Raw genomic sequence first — 20,145 nt, 5'->3', positions numbered from 1 at the left:
TTCTCGCAGCCTAGCTTCTTCTCAAGAGCAGGCCTTAGTATCTACGCCGTAACAAACTTGAGTTGGCTGACGTCTGACCTGAGCAATGTTGGCTTGGGATGCCAACCGTATCATGATGTCCAACTTCTCCAGCTTCACATAGATGGGGTCATTGTACTTCACGAAGAAGACTTTGATCTCCTGCTTCAAGATCTCAGGTCTATAGCACACGGAAACACACGGGAAGGAACGGGAAAGCGTATAGTGGTAGATTGTTCTGAGCCTCTATTAGTATCTCTGCTGCCCATTTCGGCCACCCTCTTCTCTCCCCCAAACGGTCACAATTTCCCTCCATGCCCCTCTATTCTTGTTCCATTTGACTATTTCCATCTTTTTTTAAGGGCCTGGGAACATGCTGCCAAGGACTGCTTCAATAACAACACCGCCACCCAAAAATGCAGACTGAACCTTGTTACTAAACAGGCTCTACACAGCACACCAAGGTGGTGCGGTGGCGAAGGTCTCAACTCAGCTGCTAGTAGACCAGAAAGAGACCCTGCAGACAGTCCAGAGAGCTCATCGTACAGTAGGTCCAGGGGTTGATCACAGGAACGCGCCCATATCCAAGTTGCCCTGCCACACATCATTTTCATTTCCATGCCGTAAAAAGAGCCTAACAGCGGCCTGTTAGGATTGATTTTAAACTAAATTCAACATCACAAATACTTCAATCACCAATTCAGTATTTCCAAACCTTTTCTGGACAATTAAGTTGATGTTCCTCAGGGCAACGTACTGCACCTCTGGCTCCCCAGACAGCAAAGTGACAAGTGGAGGGGCTAACTTCTTCAGCAGCATATTGTAGTAGTCGGAGTCCTTGGGCAACAACTCTAGAAATTTCATAAGGACTTTTACTGCTGAGAGCACCACTGCTGAGTTGGCATGGGAGAGCCGAGGAGTTACCCGCTCACAGATGCTGCGGACAGAAAAGAAAATTACTTTCTTGAATGGTGATGTCTTACTCTAGCCATTCTGTCAGTCTCATGGCCCAAATATCAAGAAATCAGAGTATCAATTAGGAAAGCCAAAGCTCCACGCTCAAGTAAAATTGGGATCCAACACTGCAGAAGCCTCATTCTCGGCAAACAGCAGGCAGAGCAGGGATCCCAGGAAACCAGTAATAGGGAGGTTCCACAATGGAAGGAAACTAGCAATACCTAGACCTGAAGCTCACACCATTTACCTACTGTTTTATAGTCTGCTGTCTCCACACACTGCGTAAGGGAATCCCTGACTCTCAGCCCATATCTCTTCAGCCTGTCTAAAATAAAACTAAACAATCTGAGGGCTGCTTTAGAGTGAGAAAATCAACTGGCTTGTGGCTGACGGTTTAGCTGTGCGATGGAGGGGTGGGTTAGCAGAGAAAACTACCCGTTCCCCTCCTTGCCTTAGGATTATTACTGGAACTTTGAAGGTCTTTGTTTTGTTGTTTTGTTAGAAGCACGCCAACCCTTAAACATCAACCTGCTCTCTTCTTCCCACCCCAGGTCTCCTGCATATGAATGCCAACAAGTCTTGTATATTTATCTATCTGTTGAGAACTTTTCAGAAATGAACTGAACTTTAAGAGCTCTTGAACAACGCATGGCTAGTGGACTTTATTCAATGAAGGATACGTGTAGGCTGTGCGTCTCTCTATTCTCCTGTCTACAGAACTAACTACTACTTCTCATTCTCACACAAATGCTACCTTCGCATGAGGCCTTCCCAAGGCACATTTTAAAACCACAACCTCTCATACTCAAATACCTGGCATTCCTTATTTTTCCTAACTCATCTTCTTCCTTAGTACTTATCACCACATGACATGTTATAGATCATATAATTAATTCTGTGTACTGTCTCCCACCCCCACTCCTATCCCTCAGAATAAGTGCTCCATGCTCACTGCTGTCTCTTCGGGGCCTAGAGGAGGCCCTGGCATATAACATGGACTCAATAAATAACTGCTGAGTGAATGAGTGAGTTATGTTAATAATCAATAGGAAATAAAATTCTAGGTAAAGTTCTTTCCAAAAAGAATCTGTTCTTCAATGATGGAAAGAAACTATCAGGGTGAGCTTAGTCTGGAGGGAACAATGTCCCAGGCACGGGAAGAGCACTTACATTATAGTAGCTTGGAAATCAGCTTCAGCCAGGCAAGGAAGGTTCTTATCTACCATAATTAAAATATGTCAACTTTAATGATGATCCAACAGTTCTTCAGCAGTACTCTGCCTAGTACAGTGCCTAGCTGTACAACATGACTGGTAAAAACTGGTGCTAATTTCAACTCCATACACTGTGTGCACGTGCACTTTAGTAGTCAGTTTCTGGCAGCCACAGCAACCTGATAACACTAAGGTGAGAAGAGGATGGCGCTGCTACCATCAGAACCTTCCTGGTGTGCCTTCAAAATCTCTTCCATATTCAGACAGATGGGAGCGCTATACCTGATGGACGGCACAATGCATTCTTCCAAGTCTCATTCCTAGGAGACAATGGACGTCCTCTGATACGGAAGTACAGTTGTCACTCAGCTCTGTAACTAGTGATCCAGCTGTATCCTACCCATCCAATAAAATAAAGTTTCTTTTCAGAGAAAGACAATTAATTTGTTTGTCAAATGGCCCCAAACTGCAAGTGATGTGAGACAGAGATGGTGATGACTTTAGAAGTGGTAACTGTACTATTCAAGCACGAAATAAAAAATATGCAGCTCTTGGGAGTCAGTATGGCATGGTCTATGCCACGATCTAAACTGTCCCTAAAGCCAGTGAGAAAACACCTTGGATAGACTAATACCTACCCACAAGCCACTGATCTTCCTCAGTGTAAAGAACTCTTAGTCTGACAGCAGATAGGAGAACTTATTATATGAAGCAAGACCCCTTGATGCTATCCAAGAAAACAGACTGACCTCTGAGCCTCCCGGTCATCTTTAGGGTTGTAATTTGATAGGCAGTCAAGGATGAAGATTTGGCCCCATTCAGTGCATTCATTAAGTGCTGTCAGCAGCTTATTAATGTTCTGTGGGTTCAGATCAAGCAGATTGCTATTTGGGTGAGATTCACTGATTTCAGACAGTGCCGCTACAGCATTAGCCACCACCTGGGAAGAAGAGATATGACCTGGATTCACCAAGAATTGTATCATTTAAATACTTCATCTATTTTCTCAAGACTACTTCACACGTCTCAACCCGGTAACCATCCGTCAACATTTCACCCATCATGTAAACACAACAGAAAAACTGCTTTCGAAGCATGCATTAAATTGTCAGTGATGACATTACAAAGCTATCTGGTGGCCAGGCAAGCTATTTAAACAATTCATATATTTCCAGAGTTTCATACATGACTTACTATTAAAGCGCATTAGCCATTGTAATTGTACTCCAAATTACCACTAAAAACCAGGACATGAAACAAAAAAATCAGGATATGTGCACAGTTATAACAGTGAAATCTAAATATGAAATAAATGTATACTAGACAACAGAGACAAAATTTTAGACGAAATAATTGTATGGATGTCTGCCTGTGGGTCAGATGGGGCTAATACATCAGAACGGACATTTGTATTAGCTACAAAAGGAAAATTCAGTTCAGTATGAAAAATCAGATTATTTCTAATATAGTAAGTCTATAAATCATGGCTGTATAAAGTAATTAATAAAGGACTGCAGAAGCCAAAAGAAACGTAACAGTCTACGCTTTGATCTTATTCTAAGTGGGGATAAAACCACATTTTGCAACGGTTCCTAGTTATTACTAACGAGTATCAAGGTGAGGCTGACTAAAAAACTTTTTAAGCATAAAATATGATGGGAGGTAGCAACTTTAGCAATTACGTAAATTGAAAAGATAGTAAAAATGTCACTGAATTTAATTCCTTCCTAAGTCCCTTGCTGAAAGCCTGAGAAAGCAAAGTTATATGATTATTCTTTTATAAGCCAAAGCAGCAGTGTAATTGGCAGAATTTTGCTATTATTTCAATTTCAATATCAACTTTGTAGTCTGCCAATTATTCCAGCATTGAGTTTACCTAAATGATCAATGACTAGAGAAACATGTATCCATTATTACATACAGAATAATGATGCTACAAATAATCATCTCAGCTACAAACGTGGCCATTAGAACAGAGATGTCAGTAGGAAAAATCAAAGAAGACTTGGTATAATTATGGGTATGTATTTTATTATTATTAAGACATACCAAGAACAATCACCTAATTTACCTACTGGACAGTAGGACATATGAAGTTCTTCTGTGACTTAATTTTTGTTTGTTAATTCCACCATCAAGCACAGATGAAATTATAATCTCTTCCATTGTTTCACTGCTTATGTGCAGAGACACTTTATTTTCTATGTGCATGACACGAGCCAGACTTGACTACAATCTGTAAAGGATTAAAATTCCATACTTTAAGACCAACTGCCTGTTTTGATCTAGGCACTGCCAACACATGACTAGTCTTGTAAAAAATAGATGTACCATAATTTACCACTTTGCTAGTCACACCCTTTTCATGTTAAAAAGAAAAAGTTACCAAGTCTGTTAATAGGCACAGAAATGGGGTAAGAAGTGGAAAAAGCATGAAGAGCCATGGGGAGAAAAGGAAGAGAAACAAGATGCTACGCGGAATGAGCAATTAGAATTCCTCTGTCGCTATCGTAGGCAACTGGAAATTAAACCAAGTGTGTGATGCAGTTAATGAATGATCTGTTCTGGTATTTAAAATGGCAATTTCTACTTATTATAACATTAAAACAAGAAATAAGAGAGAGAAAACGAAGTCTAGTGAAAAGCTTAGTGAAGCCTGAGCTGAGAAAAACGATCACGGAGACACTGACTGGCAAGAGGAGACCATCCCGCCCTCCAATAGCAACCTCTCTTTCTCTACAGCTCTGGAGCCGCTTCCATGCGCACTCCGATTTCAGCTCTGCACCTTCACGTCAGACCCTTCTCGCTTCACACGGAGGCAGGTCCATGAGGGAGTTTTCCTGGCCAGTAAACCATGCTCCCCTCACTCTTACCGGAAACTTCAAATAAGCCAATCATACTCTAGACAAGGCAATACTTCAGACAGGATCTGGCAGCTAAAGGAAGAGACCAAGACTTACTTGCAATGCTTACACTTTATAACTTTGGAATTCTATACTACGCACATACATTGTCCATAAACAAATGAATAAACTTTACACACAGACTGAAACCTAAGATGTAGTCTGTGGGAAACAGAACCGGGACAGAGTGTATATGCACAAACTCAACATTCATACATTAAAGAATCTGGGAGGCCAGGGCTCCCACGGAGGGAACCGCACGTTCATGTCCCACTCACCTTCTCATCCCCCACAATGTTCCCCCATGATAATGCCAAATTTAAAGTGCTGTTTGCAAACACATTGTTGCTTGAAGGCCAACTGCTTGAAGACTATCTGCCTGAAGGTTGGCCATCAAAAGCAATCAGACCGTATTTTCTGTCTCACCCAAAGTAGGGTGAGCATTACCTTCTGATAAGCATCATAGATTGTTCCCCTAGAGAAGAATGCAAAGACACCTAACAGATCTATGTGCACATATTTATAGGTTTAGTATTAAGGTAGCAGATGGACATTGGACCTCCACTCAAGTACTCCCTGAATGCAAGAATACTTTCTTCTATTAAATTGGCATTCTGTGATGCTCACCTTCCCTACACAACCACTGAAGACAAAGCGGGTGCATAAGCAAATGTGTTGAAGAAAGCTGATGGTGCCCAACTATCAAAAGATATAGTGTCTGGGGTCTTAAAGGCTTGAATGTAAACAAGCGACCATCTAGCTGAGAAGCAAAAAAGCCCACATGGACGAAGTACACCAGCCTGTGTGATCATGACTTGTCAATGGGATCAGATATCAGGCACCAAAAGGCACAGAACAAAAAAATCTTATCACTGTGAATGAAGGTGAGTGCGGAGTGGAAACTCAAAGCCCATCTGTAGGCAATTGGACATCACCTTACAAAAGGGTAACAAGGAAGTCAGTCAGGGTGGAGTATACACAACATTCCGCTAGTTCTTTAATGCTTCCTCCCCCGTCACTATCCTGACCCCAATTCTACCTTACAAATCTGGCTAGACCAGAGCATGTACAATTTCCCCCCATTCTTTCCTACCCCTAGCCTCTGGCAACCACTAATCTACATGTTATTTTATGGGTTTACATAGTTTGCATATTTCAGATAAATGGAATCATACAATAGGCAACATTTTGTGTCTCACATTTCATGCTCAGCCACATTTTTTCTTATGCTATATTATGGCTATTACATTGTATGTATTTATCACAATTTATCTATTCATTTGTCCATTCAACCAGTGATGGGCATTTACCATCTTCCACCTATTGCAAATAGTGTTACTATGAACGTATGTCTGTGTACACATGTGAATATCTACTCAGAAGTTCTTTGGGGCATAAACTGAGGATTAGAATTGCCGGGTCATATGGTATTTCTATGCTTAACATTTTAGAAAAATGTCAAAATCGTTTCCTATAGTGGCTGAACAAGATTAAACATTTATTATACAGCTTTTTGTTTGAAAGATTTTATTTTGATAGAATACATTTTCACATTAGAGAGGCTCAAAGTAACAAAATAACAGTTTGCTACTTCACAGTGTTATATTTGTAGGCAGATTAAGGACATTTATAGGATAAATCTCAGCTTAGAGTCTGTAATGTTCCGATACATCTACTAGAGGATCATTCTTCAAATACAACTTTTCTATATTCAAACATGCCCTAAGCCCTTCCTCCTAGGATTCAGGAATTAGTAATACGAGATAGCAGCAGCAGTTTCTAACTGTGACGTTTCCCAGGGGTGTGTAACCATCGGTAAATGGTATCAACAGAACAAAGGGGAAATTTTTCCAAAAGTTAAACAGTCTAATTTTCTGCACCATCTTTATGAGTCTTCACCATTGTCCAATATTCCTCAAAAAAAATACAGAAGAGGCTTGATGATAATGGACTGATGGTAACCAACTGAAATGGCACAAAATAATTTATACTGTTTCGTTACGCTGTGAGTCTACGGAGACGTGAGGAGACAATCCCATTATCTCACCTGAACATGGAATGCAGTCTGTTCCTCTGAATCCTTTTCCTCATAGTAAATCTGAAAATAACCATGTGACTAGGAGAGAACTGTCTCACCAGCAGTCATGTCTGTTAGTCTTCCTTACTGACAGTTGAACGGCATGATAGAGCCGAGGCAAAGAGGTGCACAGTCGTACTTTAAGGTACCAGGTAAACAATGGCACAGCTCCCACTGCATGACAGCAGTCTACAGCCGTAGCTGAAGTACTAAAGACCAGCAAAGAAGACAGCAGTCAGTGCCCAGCGGCCTGCTTTGGCAGCTTTCTGTGATGCATCCCCAGGGAGAAGGAAGAGCTTGCCCAGTGTTCCAGTGATGATGGGAAGGGAGGGCTAGTTCAAATAAGCAGCTGGGAGCAGGCCTGGGAGCAAAGCCTGACAATTCTCTCACCAGCCCAGTGGAGAGAAGCTATGGAACCAGAATGATGGCAAGGGGACAGGTGAATGTGCTGCGTACCAGAGTAGACCAAAACAAAAACCCAAACTCACTGCTGGCAAGTCAATTTTGATTCACAGGGACCTTACGAGACAGGGTAGAAAGTCTCATCTTTCTCTGAAGGAGCAGCTGGTGGTTTCAAACTGCTGACCACTGGGATTTGGAAGAACTGAACTCGAACTCTTGGGGCTCGGCCTGTCGACCACGGCACCCTCAGTCATTTATGGCTGAACAATTTTACATTTGCTCCATCAATTTCTCCATTTTTGTCAACATGTTATTTTCTGATTCTTAAAAATACCGTTTTAATTATAACCATCTGAAAACTAAAACAAAGCCCATGGTCATAAAGTTGATTCCAATGCATGGTAATCCCTGGTATAACTCAGATCCATACATTCCCCTGACTTACCTTCAGTAAAACAGACCAACAGGCCCTTCTTCCAAGTGCTGCTGGGCAGAGGTTAAACCACCAACACTTAGGTCAGTGGTCAAGCACACGTATACCATCTCTGGTGGCATAGTGGTATGCACTGGACTGCTAACTGAAAGGCCAGGAGTTTGAAACTACCAGCCACTCCTTAGGAGAACGAAGGGGCTTTCTACTCCTATAAAGAGTTACAATCTCTCCTGCCTTTCACTTTGGGCTCGACACCAGAGCATGTACACTGGTACAGCTAAAAGCTCAGGACACATGGAATTCAGGTCAGATAAACCCCTCAGGAACAGAAATGGAAGTAGCGATACCAGGAGGATGGGGGGAGGAAGGGAGAACTGATTGCAATGATCGATACCCCACACCCCCAGGGGGACAAACAACAGAACCGTGGGGCAGAGAGACAGCGGTCAGTGTTAAGATAGGAAAATAATTATAATTTATCATGGAGTCACAAGGGTGGGGGAGGGAAAAAGAGGAGGTGGTACCAAGGTCTCAAGCAGAAAGTAAATGTTTATAAAATGATGGCAACATAGGTACAAATATGCTAGATACAACTGGTGTATGGATTGTGGTAAGTGCTGTTGAGAGCCCTCAATAAAATGATCTTAAAACAAATAAGAGTTACCATCTCAGGAACAAATAGGGGCAGTCCTACCCCGTCCTATCGGGTGGCTATGAGTTAGCGTCGACTCAGTGGCAGTAAGAGGAACTTTGCTGCAGTAATAAAGTGGTTTATCAAATGTGATTCTGATTCACATTCCCTAATGGCTAATAACACTCAACAGCTTTTCATGTGTTCATTATTTTTAGAAAAATGTCTACTCAAGTCTTTTGCCCACCTCAAGTTTTAGTAGCATATAATTCACATATCATACAATTCAGTATTTCAACCACATCAAGAAGAGCTGTGCAATCATCACTACCGTCAGTTTTAGAGTATTTTCTTCACTCTTGTAGTCACTATTAGCTCCCCATTTCCCATCACTCTCCCCTGCTGTATCCCCAGGAACCATTAGCCCGGCTACTGTGTCTGCAGATCTACCTCTCCTGAACTTCATATCCAGAAAAACATCCTCAACAACAAAACCTCACGATAACAAAATTAAAGCACATAAAAACCTCGATAGAAAAGAAACAGGAAAACATTAAAAAGCAGAACAAATTTTAATAGCTCATAAGGAAGACAAACTTTAACCTAACTGCATCTCCAACAATCCACTTTCCAAAGCATAAAGCACAATAGCAAGGCTGTTCACATTCCTGGTCATGGTCAGAAGGGATTCACCATGGCTTAATCCCCGTATATTTCCTTCATTCTTTTAAAATACGGAAACAGCATTAACATGAGTCCAAAGACGGATCAAATAATAAGATACAACATTTTGACCTAACTATGTCTGCCATAATTGCGTTTCCAAAGCTCTCTGTTTGAAAACAGGGCTATTCAAAACCCTCAAATATGAACAGAGAGGATTCAGTGGACGTTTAGTCCATGCATGGACCACGCAAATGGATTTTCAACTTCCACTGTCATCCAGACTTTTCTGCAGAGCAGGTCTCAGGGTTAGGGTACCCCAAATCTAAAGGAAGGCATGGTGTCAGAGCAGTTCTGCCCTGTCCTACAGGGTCACTGAGTTGGCATCGACTCGATGGTAGTGAGATGCCTCTGGTGGCATAGTGGTTAAGCATTGAGCTGCTTACTACAAGGCTGGCGGCTTCTCCACGGGAGGAGGACAGGCTGTCTGCTCCCATAAAGGTGAGATGTATGGTCTTAGAAAGCCAAAGGACTGGTTCTACTCTGTGCTATGGGGTTACAAGGAGGCAGAAGAGTCAACGGCAACGGGGTCGGGTTTTTAAGAAAAATCTAATAGAAAGACAAAACAAAATGACTAAAGGTAGCTGCATATTTATAATGAGCCTGTCATACTCATAACAACACAGGTGCTGTTGTTGGGTGCCAGTGAGTCCATTCCGACTCACAGCAACCCCAATGGGAAGGGGAGAACTGCCCAAGGGGCTTCCTAGCCGATCTGTAAGCAAACAGATGACCAGATCTGCAGATTAACAGACTGCTGTTCTACTGCAGCGCCACTGGGCGGTTGGAACCACCCATCCTGTAACTAGCAGTCCAGCACCTGACCCGCTGCACTGCGTTACTAGGTGCTTACTAGTACAACCCACTTGTTACACCCAAGGAAAAGGGCTTCGAGAAACTCAGGGACTCGCTGAAGCTCACACTGGAAAGGAATGAAGTAAACTCTGTGCCGGATATGACCACGAGGTGTCAGAGATCAGCTATCAGGCATCATCAGAACAAACAAACAAACAAAAATCACATCACTGTGCATGAGGAGGGGTGCAGATTGGGGACCCAAAGACCACCTGTAGGCAAATGGACATTCCCTTTCAGAAGGGTCTCAGTGAGGAGACGAGCCAGTCAGGGTGCAGTGTAGCAATGATGAAACATACAACTTTCCTCTAGTTCTTAAATGCTTCCCCATCCCCCCACCCCCCACTATCATGATCCCAATTCTACCTTACAAATATAGCTAGACCAGAGGATGTACACAGGTCATATAGGAACTGGAAACACAGGGAATCCAGGTCATATGAACCCTTCAGGATCAGTGGTGAGAGTGCGATACTGGGAGGGTGGAGGGAAGGTAGGGTAGAAAGGGGGAACCAATTATAAGGATCTACATATAATCTCCTCCCTGGGGGACAGACAACAGAAAAGTGGGCGAAGGGAGATATCAGACAGTGTAAGATATGACAAAATAATAATAATTTATAAATTACCAAGGGTTCATGAGGGAGGGAGGAGCAAGGAGGGAGGGGGAAATGAGGAGCTGATATCAAGGGCTCAAGTAGAAAGCAAAGGTTTTAAGAATGATGAAGGCAACAAATGTACAAATGTGCTTGATACACAATGGATGTATGTATGGATTATGATAAGAGTTGTACGAGCCCCCAATAAAATGTTTTAAAAAAATCTGTGCCAGATTCCAGCATGTGCATGCTTGGTCGCCACCTCTATACACGCTAAAAGAACTGTGAACTTCAGCTGGGGAAAGAGAAAAAAATCAGAATGGGGGGAGGTTAATATAATTAAGCCTTACTTCCAGGCAAAGGTGACAGGTAGATTTATATGAGAGAGAAAAATGTATTCTTCTGCCTCATATATGCCAAAGCTAATACCCTGACAGCACTTAAGGAGGAAAGATTTACTATCCAGCTATAAAATCTAATTTACAAGCTACCTCTATTTCATATGCATCAACTCTGAAGACATAAATTTGGCCCATATTTTAGAGAGGAGTGAGCTGGAGCAGTCAGCGAGTGTGGTCAGAATAAAATAATGCTCCTGTTTGGGGGGAAAAAAAGATTCTAAGGGAAATCTAGATATCCACTGGGTTAACGATCGTGGACAGAACCGCCTTGATGAGCAGTTCCTCACGTCATGCCTTGTCCTTCCATTTACATTCTGTAGTAGAATCTCACTCATTTCATGGTCATGGAGCCCAAGAAAGAGGATACTTTCAATAGAGTGACTTCTAGCTATTAACTAAATTACTATTTAGAAGATGGCTGTCACCTTCTAAACACTCCAAACAGATTTTGCTTCAGTTTTTCTGTTCAATATGCTATCAATTTAGCTGGTGCCCCTGAATGTGTGAATAAGATTTTTAAAAAGCAGTAGAATGAACTAAGAAAGCAAGTATGATAAAACAGACAGGTGGTTTACTTTTTTATCCTCTTAAAACTCACTGCAATTTGGGATTTTGTTCTCGCTTTCCGGAGTAATGTTGAAGCACAGGGAACAAGTCACTCTCCCATGCACAGTTCAGTAGTTACCACTGTCTCTCAAGGAGAAAACGATCATGCCTTACCAGGTGAATTTTGTTGTTTCTGCCCTTAAGGAAGGGAAACCTACAGATCATGCTTCAATTCAAAACACTGCCCATATGCCAACTGATACCATATGCCTCCCATATTACAATCTGTAATGTTCAGTAATCCCCCATTCCTCCTCCCTAGAACAGAACTAAACTACATGAGTCCACACATATGACCGTGGCAAGCTTGCTTAAATACATGATAACGAGGTTTACATATAAGACTCAATAAAAGTCATTATTTGAAATGGCAGAAGATAGGATCTGGTAAAACACAAACATTCTCAAAGCCAAAACCCTACAAATAAAGTACCTGTCATTAACAAACTGGCAAAAGATACTGATAAGAAGCTACTTGGCTACTTGACTCCAAGAGGCTGTCACACGGACCTGACACCACTGACGACGGCCCTCCGGAAAGTCAAAGGCTCTCCTGTCAAATCAGGGTCTTGCCATCAGTTAAAGAGGGAACGCCGGTCTTCTGTCGCACTACTGAATGACCATGTGGATGAAAGTAGCTTAAAAGGTATATCCTTAAACAATTACCTTTTTAAAAATAATTTCATTAGGGGCTCATACAACTCTTATCACAATCTATACATACATCAATTTTGTAAAGCACATTTGTACTTTCACTGCCCTCATCATTCGCAAAACATTTATTTGCTCTCCACCCTAAGCCCCTGACATCAACTCATTTCCCCCCTTCCTTCCCACTCCCCCCTCCCTCATGAACCCTTGATAATTTATAAATTATTATTTTGTCATATCTTACACTGTCTGACGTCTCCCTTCACCCCCTTCTCTGTTGTCCGTCCCCCAGGGAGGAGGTCACATGTAGATCCTTGTAATTGGTTCCCCCTTTCCAACCCACCCTCCCTCCACGGTCCCAGTATGGCCACTCACACCACTGGCCCTGAAAGGATCATCTGCCCTGGACTCCCTGTGTTTCCAGGTGCTATCTGTACCAGTGTATATCCTCTGATCTAGCCAGACTTGCAAGGTAGAATTGGGATCATGACAGTGGGGGAGGAGGAAGCATTTAGGAACTAGAGGAAAGTTGTATGCCCCATCGTTGCTACATCACACTCTGACTGGCTCGTCTCCTCCCCGAGATCATTCTGTAAGAGGATGTCCAGTGGCCTATAAATACCTTTTAAAATTAATTCTGCAATGATTTGGTAAATAATCCTGTGACAATTTAATATCATTTGTGGGTGAGGCGACCTCAGAGGTAACGTAAGAAACAATGTTTGAAAAGAAAAAAAGAAACAATGGTTGTCCTTAAACAATCTATACCAACAAAACTCAGTACTTTAAAAAATTAAAAAATTAAATTTGCTATTGAACCGTGCATCTTTCTATAATCTTTCTATAATCATTGATATCCAGCACCCATAAAATGTAGCTGTTTGTTATTAGGCTGACAACCCTCCCCCTTTGCTACTCTCACCAATTCTGTGACAAGCACAGTGTGTAGTCGCCATTGTGCAGCCAAGAGCCCTGTAGCTCAGGGCGGTCCCACCTCAGAAATGGCAGAACCAGACTAGAAACCCACATCTGCCTGGCTCCAATGCTACAGAGACCAGAAGAAAAAGGCAGCGTCGTAGGTAAACGGCACATTTCTGCTTTTGAGCTACATTTCTACAGATAGGGCAATACTTTATAAAATAAGTGACTAAAGACACTTTGGTATCCTGGACTGAACTACAAAACAGGAAAAGGCTGTTAACAAAAATCTGGTGACTGCAGTTAATAGTAACATATCAACCTTACTTTCTTAGTCCTAACCAGTGACGCCTGTTTATGTAAGGAGCTAACCTTAGATGCAGCTAAGCAGACAACATGTGAGAGCTCCCTGTACGTACTTTCAACCTCTCTGCAAATCTAAAATGCCTCTCCCCAGATGAGTTTATGTTTAAAAAGCCTAACCTGGTCATAGGATGGAACACAACCAATGACCACGATTTCCAAAAGGAAGTGAGGTGAGAACACACAGGAACATGATCTCCACAAAGCACGGCGGGGAAGGAAAACAGAACGTGTTTGCATCTTCTAAACACAACAGAGCAAAGCAGCCTCCAACACGCCCGCTTGTTCAACGCTGTCGCCCTTCAGCAACCACCCGCCAGTCTTTCTGGGGGTTGGTTTAGGTGCTCCACTTTTGGTGCCGCGGACCGCTGTGGGGGTGCGCAGATTCCTGGATGGGCTGCCCACCACCTGATCAGCAGTGTGAATCCGAAAGCTCCCTCCTCCCGTGGAGATTTACAGCCTCCGAACACTGAGGTGTAGTTTCCCTGGGCTGTTATTCATCAGAATGGACTCGCAGGCAGTTGGGACTTTTAGGATCAATTATGACATTACTCCCTCAGGAACTCACACACAGAACACACAGTAATTTCTACATTACTTTCATCACATACTGGCAACTCACACAAGCCTAAAACTCTACCACCTCCAATACTCCACCGTTGGCATACAATTCTAATTTCACTTACATAGAAGATTTCAACTTTGCAGCTCCCCCCTATTTATATATTTATGAGTAACAAAGCACACAATTAAAGTACTAAATTAAGTGATGTCATTAAGTTCTGTTATGCGTCTAGATCTTTAATAGACCCTTTAGCTCACAGGGACATTAAATATATTTTGACAAAAAGCCTCCTGGAAGACTTTAGAGTGATCCAGACAGACAAGTCTTCCAACATTCACTATCTCAGACTAACAACACGTTGCAATGTAACACAACTGTACTTCCTAATGCTTAAATAAGAACTACAAGTGGGAGATGCATAATGTTACTTCTGTTCCTCAGTAACAGCTACCGTTCATGAAGCATCTACTTAGAAATCCCTGGGTGGTACTAATAGCTAACGAGCTCGACTGCTAGTCGAAGGGTTGGAAGTTCAAATCTAGCAAGAGGAGCCCCAGAAGCTAGGTCTGGTGATCTACTTTTGAAAACTGTCACTGAAACCCCCTACAGAGCGCAGTTACATCCTGACACACATGGCATCACCACAGATGAGAGCAGACCAGACCAGCAATAGCCATCATCTCCTGAGCTCCCATAAGCCGGTGCTTTGATAGACCCTTTTCATTCAATAGCTGAATAAACACTTATAACAATTCTAAGATATTAACTCTTATTTTACAGACTCAGAGTGGTAAAGCACCTTGAGCAAAAACATACAATTAGGAATTAGTAGCAAGAATATTTTACTTCAAAGGCCATCTTTTCACTGAAAGTCAGCTTAAATTGAATAATAAATGATTAACTATAGGAAACAAATGCTTTATCCTCCAAAAGCACCAGAAAATTAAAATGCAATAATAAAGTGCAATTGCCTGCTGTAAGGCTCACGGCCCAACAACCTGACTGGAAGTCAACTTAACCCCAATAGCTGAATCTTGTCAATGTGGTATTCCCAAAATATTTCCAAGTCATTCTGCACATGGTCTGCTGCTGTTACACTAAAAGACCCTTCTGCTGTGAGCTACCAGAAAACTAAGGCAGAATTCCTCACATTGCTGTTTCTTTTGCAGGCGATTTTAATATTGATGGTACGATGCTGCCACCGTGTGGAGCAGCACAGGCAGAACGTGAGCACACATACTCTACGAGCAGTAAAGTAAGGGCTCCTAACCACTGTCAGAGGGGCCACGGTGCTGCTGGGGTCTTGGATGCTTGGCTGCAAAACAAAGGTTGGCACTTAGAACCCGCCAGTCACCTACGGGAGGGAAAGGGCGCAGCTGCTCCTATCAAGACTGAGCGTCTTGGAAATCGAGGACGACTGTGCTAAGATAGATTCCACAGCAACAGGGGTTTTGTTTGTTTGCTTGTTAACCACCATGAAAGGACTGAAGACTTTCATAGTGAAAGGTTTTGGATAATTACTTGACATGTTAGAAATTGTAACCATTTTAAGAAAATGACAGGTCTAAGTATGACTGTATATGGATATATGAGTGTACGTGTGTGCATGCAAACACACACACACTCTATTATGTATATGAAACGACATGAAGCAGCTTTAATAAGAAGTCTGTGGAAAAATGGAATTGAAAGACAATGACACTTCCCCAGGAAGCTGTTGAAGGGCCTTGTAAAGTGTATGATTCCAACTAGATATCTCACTACTGCCTTGTAACTTTAGAGACCTGGTGTCAGAGTGGGTTCTACGTGGGGCTGCTAACCAGACAGTCGGCAATCTGAAACTAGCAGTTGCTCCAGGGGAGAGAGGAGGCTTTCAGCTCCTATTAAGACTTACAGCCTCGAACGCCCAGAGACAGTTCTCTGTCTTACGGGGACCCTACCAGTTGGCATCAACCAGATGGCTGCGAGTTTGTGGGATCTTTGCGTTATAGCTTTGGATTCTGTAAAATGAAGTAACCTCTACTTCCCTGGTGGCACTATGATCAGGAGTTGAGCAGATCAAGCCCACCAGCTGCTCTGTGGGAGACAGAGGCGGCTGTCTGCTCCTGGAAAAACTTATCGTCTCAGAACCCCTGTAAAGAGAGGGTCGCTGTTTTAGAGTCAGAATCAACTCAAAAACAGTGGATTTGGTTTCCTCTCTCTTTTTTTTTCCGGGCAGATCTAAGAATTAATTTAAATATGTAAAAACATCTACCACGGTGCCTGACACAGAAGACTATAAAACTTAAATTTTCCACTGAGATGTCTGAGCTATCCATCACGAGACATGCTCGTCCTTTCCTAACATACCAGCAGCATTTGCCCAATGGTTCATGCCACAGATACCACACGTTCTCATGGACTTTCCTCTTCATCTCAATGGCCACTCCTTCCCTATCTGCTTGGCTGACCTGCTGGACTCCCAACCCTCTAAAATTGGAGGGCTCCCATCTACTTTCATTCTCCAGGTAAACTCATCTAGATCTACGGTTTTAATTCCCATCTACAAACTACGGATGCCTGTTATATATTGAATCATATACCGTAAAAGGATGTGTTGTAAAATCTCAAACTCTTTGCCTTTGGTGATAATCTCATGTGGGAATGGCTCTTTGTTACTGTTCATGAGACAAGGTTAGTAGTGGGTCTATCTTTAATCAGTCTCTCTTGAAATGTACAACTGACTAAGCAAATGGGAAAAGCATCCGAGACGTAGTAAGAGATGCCCAGGCACGTGAGGCTAACCCAAGAGCATCTCAAAGAGACATGGCCAAAAATGACCTTCTGTTCTCCCTACCTCTCTCATGATCTGAAATGAAACTCCACCCTCCAGGTGCTCAGGCCCAAACACAACAGAGATATTCTTGGTACCTCCTCCTCTGTGCCTGAGCCCCACAGCCAAGCCCTCTGTTCTTGTCTAGTTTGATGCACAGTGCCTGCAGCCGTAAAGTGTGTTCGCAAGCTGCCATTCAGGTACAAGTGGTTTCTGTTCTGCTTGAAATACTTATAAACGGGAGCTAGGGGGAAAGATAGGTACAGTTATGACTGGCATTAACTGTTGGATCTGGAGACTAGAAAGGGGTTCATTTTATTCACTTATTCTAATGTTTTCAAATTCCCATGTTTTACTATATACATTTTTACAACAATAAAAAGTTTTTTAAATGGCTGGAATAAAGTATAAATAAAAGGTAGACACATACTATTGAGTACCAAGGACTGGATGAGATTCAGCCTTTCTTTACAACATGAAAACTTTGAGTAAATCAGACAAATTAAGCTCTTTTCTGAATGTTTCTATGCTCTCAGCTGGAGTGTTTCTGGATAAGATCTCTCAGTGCTACCAGGGAACAAAAAAACAAAGAGCAATACCCTTACAGCCAAGTCCACAGTGAGCCCCCAATCTTCTAGTTTTAGCATGTGAAGAATTTGCATTCAAGGTGTCTTTTTGATGTAATGGGGGTTGCCACTCTTTTAGCCCCACTGAATTTTGAGTAAGATTCCACAGGAGGCAACATCCTGCTCATTCCGTCAGCGTTAGGGCCCTGAACCCTGCAGCTCCTCACTGACGCTTCGGAACAGCCGTTCAAAGACAGTTACTCAAGGCAGCAAGAGTAACCCCAAGGCCCTGAGAGCAGCAGTTTGTACCAGGTGAACAGCGGACGCAACAGATGTACTGCCTTGCGAACGACTGGGCTCGTAATGGACAGTGGTGCTGGGGGGCAGAAAGGCAGGACTGCAGGGACAGTGTCGGAGTCACGGCATAAACATGTATGCATGTGCACACACACATGTGCCTCCATGCCAGGAGATGGCTACAACATTTCCTGTTAGTCAGTACCACAAGCATTTTGTTTTCCTCAGGGGGGGAATCAAAGAGTTGGTTGGGTCAAAAGATCCTGATTTGGCATTTATTTAACAAACTTTTTAAAAAATCATTTTATTTGGGATACAAGTACTTTTTAAAAACGTGCCTACTTCATCTTTTGACCTTAAATACAAAACTTGAAGAACAGCAATAATTAAAAAATGTAAGCCAAGGCTACTCAAGGGGTAAGATACACCAGTAAGAGATGTCAAAACACACATCTGAACCGATGATTGGAAGGGATAACGTTTGGCTCCAGGCAAATTCCAACTGTCCACCTGAAACCAAACGGTGAACTCCGACTGTTAGTCACTTCCAGGCAAACACCGCATTAGGCAAAAAGGGAGCACTTCAAACTAAAGAAAGTAGCTATGTGCCTCCATCCTCTTGGTAATGACCCTTACTGACCATAACTCGATTCAAATGAACTAGTTCCACGAGAGTCACAGTACCACACGGGACCTACTTCCTGCTTTTCATTTTATGCAAAGTTTGAGGCCCATTAAGAGGAATAAAAGATCTCCAAAACCACTAAGATGTTATGTCTGGCTGCCAAGCATTTAGAATTTAAGGCTAGAAAGAATCTTGTCCTAAAATTCTCTTGTACAAAAATGCCTTATAATAATTAGGCAATAAAGGTTACTCTGGTTCAGTTCCCAGTCCTGCACCACCAGAAAATACCGCCAACATGAATGTGAAGAAACAATCTTTTAAAACACAATTACCAAAGAAATTTAAGGTAAGACCCCCTGACGACACTTATGAAAGTACTAGTCTGTGTCTGAGCACAGGGCAGCACGGGTGTAAAGGGTTGCTTTTTCAGTGCTTGGTTCTCACCTCAGAAACACCTAGGGTAACAAACTACAATCGATGGGACACACAGAATTGTGTGTACACAGCTACTTCCTGAGCAATCTGTTGAAGGTAAGGTTGTTTTAAGCATGCCTTTTAAAGGGTCCCGTAGTAAACGGGGCTTACCATGGGGTTTGAATCCGCTATGAGATCCCGCAGAGAGTCCAGGAAGCCCTGATCTTCCACCATTTGGGCGTTGATGTCATGGAGCTTGGCCACGCACACGGCGGCCGTCTTCCGCACATAGGGGTCTTCATCCTTTAAGCACTTGCGGAGGGGCTCACAGAGATATTCTGTGATCTTGTCCACCCGGATGCAGCCCATGGTTCTGACGGCCAAGGCCCGGATCAATGGATTGGGATCTTCACAGTCCTACAGAAAACAGCCATCGACAATTACAGGTGTGCACTCCATGTGCTCGCTCTCAAACGAGCGTCTCATCAGCGAGAGGTTACCTAATACCTTCTAGCTCTGTTTTATATGGAAACCCCAAATCTCTCATGCTACTCTAAGAACAAATCTTGGGCTGGTATTCAGGTGCCATAAAAATGAGGCACCGGAGACTACAATCAGTCAACAGTGGGTTCAGTAAGTAACGGGAAGAAAACAGAGCTGGATTTCCGGGACCTACAGCTGAGCAAGCAAAGGAACACATGAGCTGGTTTGAGCAGGGACCTGAATTCCTGGGGTTAACGCAGCAGAGAGGCCTCCGAGCTCCCGATTTGTGCGCACTCACCTTTCAACCAGCTCTCCCTACCTGCCTCTACAGCGCCCTACATCTTTATCTATTGAGCACTATAACGCTAGGCAGCACTCTGGTCTCCAAAGAGAACAAAGTAGATTCTTTCCTAAATTACAGCCCACCTAGGAACCATGAAATAAGGAGGATGAAGTGTTACGTTCTGTCTGATTCTGTACAATGTGGCCAACGGCAGGAAACGAACAAAACTTCCCTGTGAAGACAGCACCTTGATGAGTTTTTTCAAAACAAATTGATAGAGTTTAATTTTTGGAAGACCAAGTTCCAAGCCAGTAGTGAAGACACTATTAATGGGAACAACTAATAAACC

At 42.7% G+C, this 20,145-nt stretch overlaps 1 protein-coding gene across 6 annotated transcripts in view; it reads right to left on the bottom strand.

The window, feature by feature from the left end:
• The window catches only part of AP2B1 (adaptor related protein complex 2 subunit beta 1), a 129,245-nt gene that overhangs the window by 92,268 nt on the left and 16,832 nt on the right, over nucleotides 1-20,145 (bottom strand). For all 6 annotated transcript variants that reach the window (XM_075561410.1, XM_075561416.1, XM_075561411.1 and 3 more), the window contains exons 5-8: nucleotides 19,202-19,447; nucleotides 2,939-3,129; nucleotides 734-955; nucleotides 79-199 (exon numbers count right to left, since the gene is read on the bottom strand). In XM_075561410.1, the coding sequence (XP_075417525.1) occupies nucleotides 79-199; nucleotides 734-955; nucleotides 2,939-3,129; nucleotides 19,202-19,447 (780 nt within the window). The remainder of the gene's footprint in view (nucleotides 1-78; nucleotides 200-733; nucleotides 956-2,938; nucleotides 3,130-19,201; nucleotides 19,448-20,145) is intronic.

The sequence above is a fragment of the Tenrec ecaudatus genome, chromosome 10 (assembly GCF_050624435.1).
Source record: "Tenrec ecaudatus isolate mTenEca1 chromosome 10, mTenEca1.hap1, whole genome shotgun sequence".
Classification (NCBI taxonomy): Eukaryota; Metazoa; Chordata; class Mammalia; order Afrosoricida; family Tenrecidae; genus Tenrec; species Tenrec ecaudatus.
This window is presented reverse-complemented; position numbering and strand designations above follow the sequence as displayed.